A 14,544-nucleotide genomic window follows, 5' to 3' on the forward strand; every position below is an offset into this window, starting at 1 on the left:
TGTTTTACAGCTTCAGAACAATAAGTGATACATTGAAGTGGTTGAAACATTAATAATCTTGGTCCGAAGTATTTGGATACCGAATAAAATTTATTTAACGCTTTTGACCCTATCTTCAGGGTCATTTTCATAAATAAGAAACATAAAATCCAAGATCTAAAAAGTTATTTAGCATGTCAAATGATTAGTATGTTAAATACTAGTTCGGCCAACTCTGGGAAAAATTTTAATGGGAGATTCTAGAGGCCAAAATGAGACGTCAATCAAGAATATCAATTTCTTGATTGAAGCTTCGTTAAAAAGTTATTAATGTTTAAAGTTCCGCCTGTAGAACGGCAATCTGCGAACAGCTGCTTGCACGCGATAGTGGTTCTCACTCAGCATGAGAAACTCTACTTACTGACGTATCGACAGCCTTACAGTTTTCTGAGTGAGAACCACTATCGCGCGTACGCAGCTGTTCGCAGATTGTCGTTCTAGAGGCGGAACTTTAAACGTTAATGACGTTTTAACGAAGCCTCCGTCAAAAAATTGGTATTCTTGGTTTTCGTTTTATTTTCTCCTCTAGAATCTCCCATTAAAATTTTTCCCAGAGATGGCTGAACACCCTGTATATTTGTAAAGGGGATCTAAAAGGAAAGGTTCGAGAATGGTAAAACATCGAATTGACCTGTTGAAGGCTACATTTTTCTAAAACAATAAATTATTAATGAGATAAAGCAGGTAAAGTTAATCCTACGAAGAAGCATTTGAATACTTGGCTTGCAGCGAATACAGCTTGCGTGGTAATTATTTCTCCAACAGAAGAACCACTGGTCTACGTTTTCTTAAGGCCAACGACGATTCGACAGTACATGTATATACCCTAACGTGTGTGTACATAAACGTCGTATGGGCTTCTCGTGGTAGCACTGTGGTATGACGAAGCTTTTCACCTCTTCTTTCTCGTCTCATCTCGTGCCAGCTTTTACGTATACCCACCGTCAATACGTGCCCCTTCATTTGAATTCTTTAAAATTATTTTCTCTCTGGAGTTCGAGAATCGATACGTAAAAATCGTTCCTGTGCTTCAGTTTATAAATAATCGAATTTAATAACGAATACATGCACTCTTGCAAGTCGTATGCTTCTTTTATTTTGTTATAAATACTAGTTACCGTAAATGTTTACAATTTTTAAAACAGTTAACTAACTCAAACGCCAGCACACAGTATTGATTTTTAGTTTTCTATTCTTTGTTAAAAATACTTCAATAGTCGATACTTGGTTAGAAAGCCCAGGCTATAGAACGTATTCCAGACAATGAAGAAGTGTCTGAGCTTCTTCTTACTTTATGTTTCAAATCTCTTCTTTCAGTTCGCAACGAGCGTGGATGAAAAAGTGCAGGCGTACAGAGGCAAGTAACCTCACAGTCCCTCATCGAAGTTATCGCCAAGGGTATAACCCCTTGAGAGACGTGCATAATCCATACCAGTGATTCCCAATGTGGGGTTACCATGAATTTTCAATCGAGTTCAAAAACCATAAAATTTTTATAACAAATTATAAATTTCTCCTTTCAAAGTTTCACTAGATTTTTACCCTCGTTTTTATTCAACCATCGGATAAACTTTTCATTGCTACAAACTTGTTGTATGGTATTTACATATTGGATCCTCGACAGTACTTTCTTATAATCGCGCAATTGGTGTCAGCGCAAAGAGAAATCCAAGAATCAGTGGGCGGTAATTATTTTGTTGGATAGCTTGGCAAATTTAGGCTAGGCTACTTTTTCAAAGTAATTTGAACTTTTACAGCGTGCAAGTTAACTCTTCGCAACACAGGATTTCATATAATTAAATAGACCCGTGTTGCATAAAAATTTTATTGCGTTTTAAATTAAACAAACTTGGTATATTTTTATTAATAAAGGTATCGCGTAATGTAAAAACATAAAAATATAGTAATGGTTTAATTAAATTTGTCGCTTGGCATGTTGAATGTTGCCAACGCAAGTGAATACATTTGCAACATTTGTTGAAGATATTACCAACTGCTTGGCGTAAATAAGACGAAATATAAACCTATGTCTCACCGTGCATTACGGTGCATCAAAAAGGTGGGTCACTTTTAACCTCAGCGTACCCCAAAGAGTTAAGGAGATCCCAAGGAAGTTCGAGCACGATAAATTTACAAATTCCACGGGCAGACTTCCCGGTCTCGAGTGTCATCGGTCGAAGACTATAAATCCCCGAACCAGGCCACGATTCTAGCTGCGATTCGATCGACCGCACCTGCGCGTCGCGATGGTCAAGGGGAACCCGGTAGGATTTAGTAATTTTTTTCGAAAACGAAGGAATTCCGCCAAAATCCGTGCACGGAGACAATACGGAAGTTGACGCAAGGTCAGGGTCACTTGCAGAGGCACTGGTCGAGGGGTGGGGGATAGATCATGAACCGAAGGTGGGAAGAAGGTGCACGCGGTAAAGAGGGGAGGGGGAAAGAGAATAGTGGAGAGAGTGAGAAAGGGAAGACTCGAAGAGAGAGAGAAAGAGGGAGAGATTGAATATGACGCGAAGAGGAGGTGGAGGTAGTGCTGGTCGAGGGCTTCCCCTCAACAAGTGTGATCGAAGCTCGCTAGACTATATAACATGCAGCCGGGTCGCGACTACGCTCAGAATGCATCGCGAAGCGCGCGGGTTCTTCGATTCGAGGAAGCTGACGTCATTTTTTGTCGGTTCACGCTCTCGCCTCGTAACCGTGGAAAAGAAACTTCGTCGCGTTCGACGTTGCAACGATGACTCGAAGAGAAAGTCCCTAGATTCGCAATTAACGTCTAACGAGGGGACTGCGCGACATTTGGGTCACCACATAGTGCACAGTGGTCGGGAAAAGCAACATTTTGTGGCAAAAATTCGAAGCACGTTTATATCTTTTTTAACTGGTACATATATGTTTCGGGGCGTGAAATCGTTTCGAGACTGCTGCATACGATCCCTGGATATTCTGACACATTTTCAAATACCGAACTTGAAAAATTGATTTTGGCCACAAAATCTCGCTTTCCATATTACTGTATAATCTTCGTTGCCGATAGGTAGGAAGTACAGTGTTTTATATGCGCACAAAGTCCATATTTGTTCGAAAACATAGAAAGCACGAGTAAGCGAAACGAAACCTCACGAAACTACGTAGGCAGCAAACGTGTTAATCCGTCTTTGGTCGCGCCACTTATCGTCACATAATCGGCCGCGTCGTTAGAGTTTATCCTACATGGCATCTTTTTATATAACTGAACAAATGTCTGTTTCCAGCTCGCAAAATTTGAACTAAATTTGTATGTTCCACAATCTTATAAGGGTAGTTTTGTACAACCAAGAGATTAAAGTTGTATCTCGATATTAAAAAATGCTGGATGTCGTAAACGGTGCTCTGGGTATATTAAAAATCATTTCAATGGGAAACGAAAACTGTCAATGGTGACATTGTGGCCACCTGTTACCATTTGAATCGAGAATACTTTTAATTTAACAGGTTTACTGCTGTCGATGTCACAGAATATCAGTGGTAGATCTAAAAAAAGCTCAAAAGAGGGAGTGGGGCTAACAATTAAATTTCAAATAATAGATTGTTTTGGTCGTTGCAGAGGGGTGGAAATTCAAGCCCGTCCAGCCTTTCCACTTATTATATCCGCAACTGCGGAATATCTCGTTTATATCGTATCAATCGCCGACGACACAAAATTCTACATTACATAATTTTATGTCAGTCATTACCTTGTGCTATTCAGTATTGAAGCAGAGTACTTTTGTTACTTTTCGTTTTTGACGAGGTTACTTAATGTGCTCGTTAAAAAAGTTCATCGTGATTTCGCGAACTGAAGTCATTAAAACGTGCTACGGAATGTAAAGTATCTCTGACTTTAAGAAGTTGATTAATTTTCAGCCGGATTGCCTTGCAAAAGGGCGAGAAAACTGATCTCGTAACATTTATGCACTGAATTCATCGCCGTGTCACGAGGCAAAGTCACTCCACTTACGGAGTACATACTTGCCGTAAAGTGAAAGTGTAGATATAGAAATTATTGGTGGACCGATGCAGGATGTTCTTATGGTAGTTAAACGATTGGATAAGTCGAAACAAGCTCTCCGTGCGTAAATATTGATTTGGAAATTTTTAACGTGCCCCGACGAGAAATTCAAAATAAATTATAATGATTCTACATGCTGCGCTTCTGTAGATACCGCTATACGCTCAGTTTTCTGATCCGTAAAGTTATCGGGTATCATTTAAAACGGGTTTTTACACAATAATCCTACGAGTTTAATACTATCGGATACCGTTTCGTTTTCCAAAGATATTCTTCTTATTTCAGTTACAAAAATATTTCCAACATATTGAAACGTGTAATGCTATTAATACCCTGTCGAGCAGATGGAAACGGTAAACGTTGATCAAAGTCACATATGATCTGGATACGTAGTCTCGGTGATGATAATACTGATCTAAGAAAACGTATAATCTAATTTTTTTCGTTCAACGTCAAGTTAAAAAATGTTGCCTGGCAACGAAAATTGATAATTTTACTTTGAAGAAATTTTTATAGCGACGAACAAGTGGTATTAATTTAAAATGAAGCAGAATGCAAATTTTCATCGTTATGTACCGCCGAGTTGCAGTACAGAAATATTCAAGGTATACGTTTCGCCTGCTCACATGTCGGTTCACTGTTGCATACCAAGCGCGCAGAGTTCGTCAGTCTTGCACAGTTTGCCGCTAATCTAAATATTTTATCTTAGGCTCCAATTTCTAGGCAGCTAGGAAATTAATCTACTTAACAATTGCTGTTTGCATTGCCATGCGGATGCAACGAGAACGGTTTACGAGAAAATTGAAAAACTGGCAAAGTGTCTCGCGTTCGAAACAAAATCCACGAAACCGATACAAATTCCGTGGTTGTCGAGCCAGTCCGCCTCCCAGAACGAAAACTCGGCTCTTTGCGTTTATACTGAGAAACGAACGCGTAAAACCCGTCGAATCACGTCGGAGATCGAGTCACCAACCAGTTAAAAACATAGACGTAAACCACGCAGAAAATAAACGGCCGAAGCCTCGTGTTTTCTCGGGATAACGTCTCGTCAAAGAACCAGTGGCGGAACGTACGTCCGCGCTCCTACCGGTTCCGGCAAGAAAAAGAAACGATGGACCACGAGGGGGAAAAGAGGAGGCGTAGAAGGGACCGTCGCAAACGAGAGAAGCTCCTCGGGAAAAGGACCAAGATCGCGATGCGCGGAGAGTGCAAGATACAGAAAGAAAGAGGCAGAGGGGAAGCATGTACGGTTCGCGCGAGTGTCCGGCTTGTTCAAGGGCGCGACTGGTATACGAAGAGTGTTCGGCGACCGTCGAATGGGCACGCACCGTAGTCTGGCATTGGTCTGCTCGCTATACGCAGTGCGTGTAGCGTGCGAGGAATCCGCGACGAAGTCGGTAATGCTGAGTCAGTCAGGTGCCGCGGCGCCTTGCATCGTTTCGAAGTGGTCAGAACCGCGAGAGCGCGCGCAACAGAGAAAGAAAGACCAACAGCGGCCTGGAGGTATAGACAGAGAGACACGACGGGGATTATGGAGAAAAGAGTCAGGCGGAACGAAAAGCGAAAGAATATGGTGAAAAAGAACGGAGCGAAAGAGGCGGGAGAGAACAGAGAAAAGAGGTGCAGGAAATATAAAAAAGAGAATGAAACCGAGAAAGACGGAACGCCTGTTGGGAGCGTAGAGAGGTGGCGGGGGTTCGCTCGTTCGCTCCCCGGTGATGAGGCACGGTCGATATGGCAACGCCGCGCCCTGCCACACGCATACCGGCATCGCCGCCCGCCCAAGAATCGAACAGTCGGCAACGTCGCTCCGGCAGCGTGCGGGGGAGAGGGCAGTCAGGCTCTCACACATCGAACGACGAGGAGAGCGACCTCATGCCCTGCACACATGTACACCCGGGGACGCCGAAGAGACTGAGATGCCTGGTTGGTCGCTTGCTGGCTGGCTTGCTTGCTCGCTCACTTGCTTTCTTGCCTGCCTGCCTGCCTGCCTTTGACTGTCCCACGCACGCGCTTCGCTGTCGAGCACCCCCGTGTCCAAATTGGCGAAGTACTTTTCACTTTGAGATTCTTTCGTCGTGGAAAAAATAGACATCTGCTTCTCACTCACTCCTCCCTTCCCCTTCTCCTCGCGCTGAGCCTGTTAGCTTACATAGTCTCTTTGGAGGAAATTCATAATGAAATATTTGGGCCGACGTTTTTTCACATCGCATCGACACCGGCTATGAAATAATGCTTTTCCTTTGGTTTTTCTTAAAACAGGTTTGCAAGAATTCACGTACGTATTTGCTTTACTGGCCGTACAGTGGTTTGATACTTCCGAAAATAGAATTTAATAAGAACGTACTTATGTATTATTCTATCGAACGATGTTTTTTCCCGCATTTCCTGTTTTGTTGGGTACACTTTTCACGGATACCGCGAAATTAACCAATCGAATGTAATTCGACGTCGAAATTTAATATTGGATTTTTATTTTATATTAATATCACGTTTCTTATGCGCTGCGTAAAACCGAGACGCATGTAATTTAGAATTTCATCGCCGTGCACACACGTGAATCGACATCGTCGGTAATTCCAAAGTTTAAGTAATGTCTGTAAACGCTAAAGAAAAAACCTCTATGTCTTTGTCATAGGAATCCATAACCTCGTTTCAAAGGCTCGAGCATCGGATCGCTACCGAGCAGCCAGTATTGCCTCGATGATTCGCCTTTCGTACTGGAAACATTCCTCTTTTTACTCGTCCCTCAATCGTAGGTAACGACACCTACTACCTCCTTCGCGAATGTCGCGTGTGAGGCCGAGCGATCGAGGTACCGAGTAATGCAAGAGAAACAGAGAACCCGAGAGCGGAGAGCGTTCGAGTAGGAGAAAGACAACGCGCGAAGAGAGGTGCCGTGCTGCGGCGTTGCCATTCTAACAGCCGAGGACAGATCACTTCCGAGAGCACGCCAACGTGGCGGCGGTTGGACGGCAACGTCGCATCGACGAGATTAAATAGAGATAGCCTGAGGTATACGCTTCGCCGTCGTAAGATGGGCTCACCGTTAGTCGAAGAAGGAGTGAGACGGATAAAGGACAGCCAAAGGAAGGCATATCGCCTCGATTTGAACTTGTCGATCGTTCTCGTTGACGTGAAAACGTCTAACAACTTTTTAAACGTGTCGCTGCTGCTCCCTTGTCTCGTCGTGTTTGCCTCTTCAATTTTTTTAGAATAGAAAAGTGTACATCATGCATGTATCGTGTACGTTACATGTTCCAGCTGGCCTTATGTAGGATATAAAATGAACAGGCGAGTAAAGATAAATGCCCAGTAAATTAAGTTGCTCGAAGACGATTAAGAAGTGCTTGAGGATCGGTCATGGTCAATCGTTAACTTGGAAATAACCGAGCTAGTACAGAAATTCCAAGCGCGAACGAAGCATTCGCGTTTGAAATTTTAATCTGTATAATAACTGAATTTTAATAATGTCAAATAAAATTTTCGTGTTAATGGTTGCTCGTTCAACGACAAGAGGCGAATTTTAGAACAGTTGGTTTTCCTCGTACATTTACGTAACGGGTATGCTGAATTGGGCTTGAGAAACAAGTCCCCGGTCAAGTTGACACGTTATAGAATTATTGGTACTGTGTCACCTTAGCAAATCTTAAAATTACTTTTAATCTCAACGCTTTTTACGATAACAATTATCATCGAATATATTATAATAGTTACAAATCAAAATACAGAATAGCATAAATTTTTATTTCCATTTTCCTACATAGTAAATGTCATCTGGTAAAAATCAAATGTCCCCAGTTACGTTTCTGGAACTGCGAATAAAATTTAAATTTCAAAGGCACTTTCGACGAAAACCAAAGCTTTCCAGGTACGCTAGTAGAAAGTAACGTTACGTTACTCACCTTTGAGGTGCGAACAGAACTCGTTTCGAGTCTCGCGTTAAGCCACGTTTCCACAGTGCACCACTTTTGACCCTCTTGTTACACGAAAACTGAAACATCGTATTCCACAGTCTTTGGTTCTCTACGGTAGTTACCATATGTAATTGAATTTTTATGCGTATATTTAATTAACAATGTTCGAAATAAATAAAAGTATGCGAGAGGCACTCTTACGGTTGCCATACATGATTCTTGGTCGTGTTGGTGGCGTATTTTTCGAATACACGTGCATTAGAAGAGAGTGCAAGACGAATAGCTCGATTTCTTACCGCGTCTTTCGCGTCTTTCTCCGGCGTGCAAGACACATCGGCATTAATGGCCTTGGCCGACGGTGCCACTTGGTCAGCCATCATTCGAGCACGAGCCATCACCGGAGGTCACTGCACCTTTTCCTTTGCCGTTCCTTCAACGAACCGATCTCAACCCATTTACAAACCATACACACTCGAAATTCGCACAGTTTTATTTCTATTTTCGAACGATCGCCGCTGCTCGATACGAAGTCTCTGTGTTTCCACGTTTCCGTTTCGTTTCCGTGTATTTAAATTGTTTACGTAAGAGATCGATCCAAAGATGTTTACTGCACAGCAATTAAATATGGAAATCAGGTACTGTTCCTTATTCAGGTATTCCTCGGTTACTGTTATACGCAAGAAAACGAAGCGAAATGTTCCGTGCAAAAAAACTTCGTTCGTTCTATTGTTATATTTATTGTGTAAAATATTTATATTTCGAGATATTCGCTTTTCTGTGCACATTTATAATTAAATTCGTTATTTTCGTTGGACAGAAGTGTCTACCAGATTCTGTACTACTGAGACTAATTAGAAGAGTACCCGCGTAAAAGAAGCGACAATACACATTAATCATTCGTTAAAAATTCCATGATACTTAATGTATAATATATTTTATTCTCCAAACATGTGTTAATTATTTTTAACAGAATTCTATCGAAGAATACTATCGAGGCTCGAATTCGAAGAGATATAATTTTAAGTTATAAGTAAGATCGAAAATTTTGTTCAGAATTCGATGTTCGAGATGTATTGCGCAGTCTTTTCGCAACGAAATTAACTTCTGATAGACGTCGTGGGCGGTCTTCTGTAATAAGTTAGGTCTGGTAGCCGCGATATCTCATTGGAGTATTCGTCATACTGTGTCTCTTGTAGATTAGTTTTATCTTATATAACGAGTTAGTGTGGAGACAGAAAAAAGTGGCCATTGTTTGGCTTACGACGAGTGCGTGCACAACGTGGCACCCGCATGTTGTTCGCAGGCGTTTAGATTGTTTCGTTCGAATTTCACAGACTGTACCGAACAAAAAATATTAAAACGTTAGATGCCATCGTTTACACATTCAATTAAGTCCATAGATCAATTTTATTAGAAGTTAAACCAGTCTTTATTTCGCAATAATTTATTGTTCCTTTTTATGAGTTTTGTCATCCAAACTCTTTATACCTAGCGTTCTGAAACATCCTTCATGTTAGAATTCTTCATCTAAATAATGATCCATTAAAAGATTTATTTCGTTTTCTTATTCCTTTTATGCAGATGTTATTTCGATTCTCGCTTAGTATCTGTTTCTTCGATCGCTAAAAAGAAATAACTAAAGAATAAAAAAAGTTTTTATTACATTTGCAATAGTCTGCTATAATGAAATTTATTTGAGTTTGTCGGTGGCGAGTCTCGAACATCACAGACTTTACCAAAAGAAAACACTGAAACATGAGATAGCAGCGTTAAAATATGTTGGTAGGTAAGTCTCATTGCTTGGTCGTGTAAACATTTTTATGCATACCTCACAGGTTCCCTTAGAAGAAGACTGAAAATGGTAGATAATCACTGTTTGAGCGTGTACATTTGATATACACTGAGTGACCGAGAAATTGGACAGTTTCTCGTTAAGCAAAAGAAATTTACTAACAATGTTAAATACTGTTCCAATAATTGCAATTTTTTAAATCGTTATACAGTTATTTATTGTTTCCCTCGATATAAATTAATAATAATTTGTGTTGGTAATATAAGTTTTAAATTTAAAAATACAATTTTTGTGCTCATTGAGGACGTTTGTAATTTCATCATTATGTATATTTCACTCTGTACGCGGATAAATCTCATTACGGAGAATGACGTTATTCGTTCTTCATGGAAATTTGCATGATCTTATAGTAATAAAAAGTAAATACGAATGAATTGCATTCTTGACGTAAAAGCAGAGTGCAGATTTATCTTATATTAACAATTCCACGATGATCGTTTCAATCGTATTTAAATCATTTTCAGGCAAGTTTTTAATTCACGAGCTGTTGTTGCACCTTTGAATCATTGTGAATTTTAAAAATCGATCCGTTTCTGTGTCAGAACCTAAAAGTTGCGTTACAACAAATATTTACGTCTGGTATATTTCACTGGAGATTGCACGGCGACTCAAAACGCTCGGGCACATTTTACGTTTCTAGTCTGGGAGGCAAAATGAACGTGCCAAGAGAAATATTTCATTTCCCGAGGCTTACGTACGAATTTCAAATTATCTCTGAAAATATTATATTTCTCATAGAATGTTAAATATTGCGAAGGGATTGTGATTCTTAACATTGCACACGTTGTTCGAAATTATTAATATCATTCGATTAAGATAAGAAAGGGAGTATACTAACTCGAATCGTATACGTTTAATTTAAGGGTTAAAATCTACATAATCCCGAAACTCGTTGATCAAATTTCGCATCGTTAACGTACACACGATATAGGTCATTTTACATGTGTCACTGGGCGTGAAAATATCGTTCCACCACTACAAATGCAGGAAACATGTTTGCGTGGAGGGGAGGAGGCAGTCCTTAGGCTCACAATGCGCAAGGCAGATGCGCACACACGGATTTTATGCGTATCCTAACGACAGAACGATATTTTTGAGCCCGGTGTACCAGATAGAGGCTTCCTTGCATGCCCGATGCAGAAACGGTTCGTTCATTACCGTGTCGGTGCAGCGTCCGTTTCAACGTTACAATAGTTTCTGTTAGAATAAGGAGCGTCTGTTCTTCTGTCGTACGTTACATGTCCCCCCCCGATCGCGTATTGCGCGTTCAATTGTCGACGATTACATGCACGCTTATTACGCATACAGCCATCGGGCGTGTGCTGCCGTGAAACCAAATGCTACGCATTCATTACGGCGTTAATCGAGCGATTGCTTAGCGGCGAAAGGACAAAGCGTACTGTAATTAAAGGGTTACGTCAACTTTGCGATGAAAAGAATATCGAAACTTTCTTCTTTACGCGCTGAAATATATTTTGATAAAACGTGACAAATGTGGGTCATAGCATTTTGGAAAATCCTACAATTATGATGAATTTTTGTACCTTGGATTAAATAGATTCATGATTCGAAAAGAACAAAAAATTCATTTAAATATGTATCTAATTTGATCTTGCTTCACGAGTTACGATTCCTTTTAAATACTGCACTCTGGAGACACGTGTTACGCACCACCGCCATCTTGGCCGCCATCTCCCTACTTATGCTATTCCAGCGTATCCGAGAGTCAATGACAGGACGCGGTCAGGTTAATGTTCGCACTAGAGGTGGTCAAGTACGAAAGATAATCTCTAGAAAACTCATGTACTAATTAGTCATTTAAAGTATCGAATAATAGATCAGCAATAAGACTAACATGCAAGAATTTAATAGAACAGTAAAATTTTTATTTGCATGCCAGGTTGTTCTTGAAAAAGTTAATACACGATAAGCCTTATTGGTGCTTATAAAATACGAAGAGTGAACAATGCAACTATCGAAACATGTACAGAAGCGCATATTTAAAGAACTAAAAATAAAACTGAATCGTACGTTAGTACAAGTATAAATTGAAACGAACTGTTTACTGTCGAGACGTTGAATCTTACGTGTAAACAATACACACAGTCGCGCAGTTCTTAGTATAAGTGTGTTATTTGCACAGGAGGAATTGTTAGAAAATGAAACAGTCTGCGACTTGGAAACAAGGTCATATCGGTTTATGCGCTTATTTTTTTGTATATGCAATCTATTTTTACGTTACTTAGTGCATAATCAAGGCCGAATGGTAGAATAGCGACCGACGAGTTTATTGATAGCGACATTCGTAGTACAAGACAACGTGTTAATATTCAACCGATGCCAGGTAGCTCTGAATACCGTCCAGGCGACAGAAACGACCGTCGTTTCTTTCATCTTGTCCACGCGAAATGCGAGACGAGTTACCACAAAATTTCGACTTTGATCTTGCCGGTGGCACTCGGTTCTTAACATAAACTCGCTTCTGGTCGTCGTGGATGAGACAAGTGGTGGCACGCCATCGTCGGCGCTACATTACGCAATTACGAATTGGCTTGCTCGTTTCCCTTCGGCCATCGCGATGCATCCGTGAACGGCAAATCGACAGAAATGAAATTTGTTTCCAATATACGTATATTTAAGTGGATATACTCAACCACTCTGATTGAGGGCGAAGTCTTGAATGTGTACTCTTTTGTACCAGAATTTACGACTTTGTATCATCGAATTGTCCGTAAGAAAGTATTGATTTTCATTTAGAAACAGAAAAAAGTTCAAGATCGCTGTAAAAATACGCAAGGAAATGTCTGCTTTACTAGTAGTTTAGAGACGAGTAGAATTTTATTTTAATAGTATGTACCTAGTGAAAATAGTTCGTCGTATCAAGACCTTGGATAACTATGATAAAATTGTTGACAGCTACGAAAGAAGGTGCTGTGACCCCCCCATATCTCTTAAGAAGATCCGGAGGCGTAGCCTGTGTTACGGGAAGACCACCGCAGCCTTTCCAGCGTATTTCGATCGCAGAACCGTCGCAGAGGTTCCAAAAAATACCCCCGTCGGTGTAACGAAGCTTATCCACGTTGGTGCGTCGCTCGAAACAACGCGTAATTAAAGGATCCGCTCGTTGGTCGATCGTCGATCGTCCTGGACTGGCCGGTCCCGGACCTATCGTACCATTTTCCAGCGTCCGCAGCGACACGAGTCGAGTCCATCCTGGACTCTGTCCTGGGCCACTTCCGTTGATACTAAACGCTCGTTCGCTCCCTCGCGAGTGCTCTGGCGCATAGTTAGGCAGGCACGCGCGCATACGCGCTCTCTCTCTCCCCCTCCCCCGTTGAGCGAGCGAGCTCCCTATACGTGTACGCACGCGAAGACTTCTTCATCCGCGTTCGTTCATTCAGAGTTCACAGTCAGTCAGTTACCAGCACACCTCCACCGATCAGCTGATCCCGACGACGACGGCAGACTGCGCGTCGCCAACCCTCCGCCCTCCTTCCTTCTTCTACCCGATGCCCTCACCCCCTCCTCCTCCTCCTCTTCGTCCACCTCCACCACCTCCTCGTGCTACTACTGCTGCTGCTACTGCTGCTGCTGCTCTGCCCCCTCACCCCCCCGGTGGACGATCAGCTGACTGGGAACTGTCAGTCGTGTGCCGTGGGCCTGCGAGCCCACGTGATGGTGGGGCTCTCTCCGCGATCCAAGTCAGTTTCTGCTTTACAGGGCCGCTGCCGCGCCGCTATCGTGGCCGACGCGGATCTCGTCGACGCCGTGCTCGACGCTGCCACGACACGCCAACACCCGGTTCTAAAGGTAGAATTTCTTCTACGCGTCCTGACATCGACGATCGTATTTTTGTGATGTATCTTTCCATTGTTTCGGTGCCAATGCGCCTGAAATCCCATTTTAACACGATCTTCGGGCCAAACTGTAGTCCACTTGGGTGCATCTGTGCTCGTCGTTAGGCATTTTCTTGGTACGAGTGACGTCTCTGGCTTACACAGAGACTGGCAGACAACTTGGTCGCGAGACTCTGCTAGAAGGATTCAACTAGTGGCTTGGTCCTTACGTTCATTTGCTGAGACGGAATCCAAGTTCTTCATAAACAGTTGACATTATTGGAGGCCTAGATAGAACAACCCAATACATTGGATTAGGATTCAACTAGACGGAACCTGAGACGGAATCCAAGTTGACATTATTGAAGGCTTAGATAGAACAACGTGTGATACATTGGATGGATCGTTCTTACACCAGAAAGGCATGGGATTGCGCATACCTGGTCGACCCGCTTCTCTACTTTATCAGGCAATCATTTTTACCAACTCCGTCAACTTTAGTGCGATGAAAAGTCGATAGTCTGAGTGGGCCCCCAAGCTTGCATGTTCACAGTTCATCGGATTTTCATTATCTACGATATTTTGAGCGTAGTTCTACATAGAGATACTTGAAGTGCTCAAGGCTCTCGATCTGTGACTTCCTGATCCGTAGATCATTAACATTGTTTTTACCCCCTAGCCTCACTATTCCCGAGGGGTATTGATCCTGGAATAACTATTATTCTCTTCGTTATTCGAATTATAAAAGGAACGGATACTCGGGAAACTCGCCTGACTATAGTTCAACGTTTGTAAGGGTGTTTTCTCTTTAATCTTTCTTGTGGTTATACAACGATAATTTGGCAGCTATATACTATTCTACGTCTAATT

General features: G+C 41.8%; 1 protein-coding gene across 5 annotated transcripts in view; it reads left to right on the top strand.

The window, feature by feature from the left end:
- LOC122401431 (AT-rich interactive domain-containing protein 2) overlaps nt 1-14,544 on the top strand; it is a 57,224-nt gene that overhangs the window by 4,276 nt on the left and 38,404 nt on the right. Inside the window, exon 1 of one of the 5 annotated variants that reach the window (XM_043403552.1) lies at nt 13,404-13,648. The exons of the other annotated variants lie outside the window; for them this stretch is intronic. Within the exon in view, the coding sequence (XP_043259487.1) occupies nt 13,514-13,648 (135 nt within the window). The 5' untranslated portion in view covers nt 13,404-13,513. Of the gene's footprint in view, nt 1-13,403; nt 13,649-14,544 lie in introns of those variants that run through there. 5 annotated transcript variants of the gene reach the window in all.

This window comes from Colletes gigas, unplaced genomic scaffold (assembly GCF_013123115.1).
Source record: "Colletes gigas isolate AHSC1104 unplaced genomic scaffold, ASM1312311v1 Colletes_gigas_Sc00025, whole genome shotgun sequence".
NCBI classification, from domain to species: Eukaryota; Metazoa; Arthropoda; class Insecta; order Hymenoptera; family Colletidae; genus Colletes; species Colletes gigas.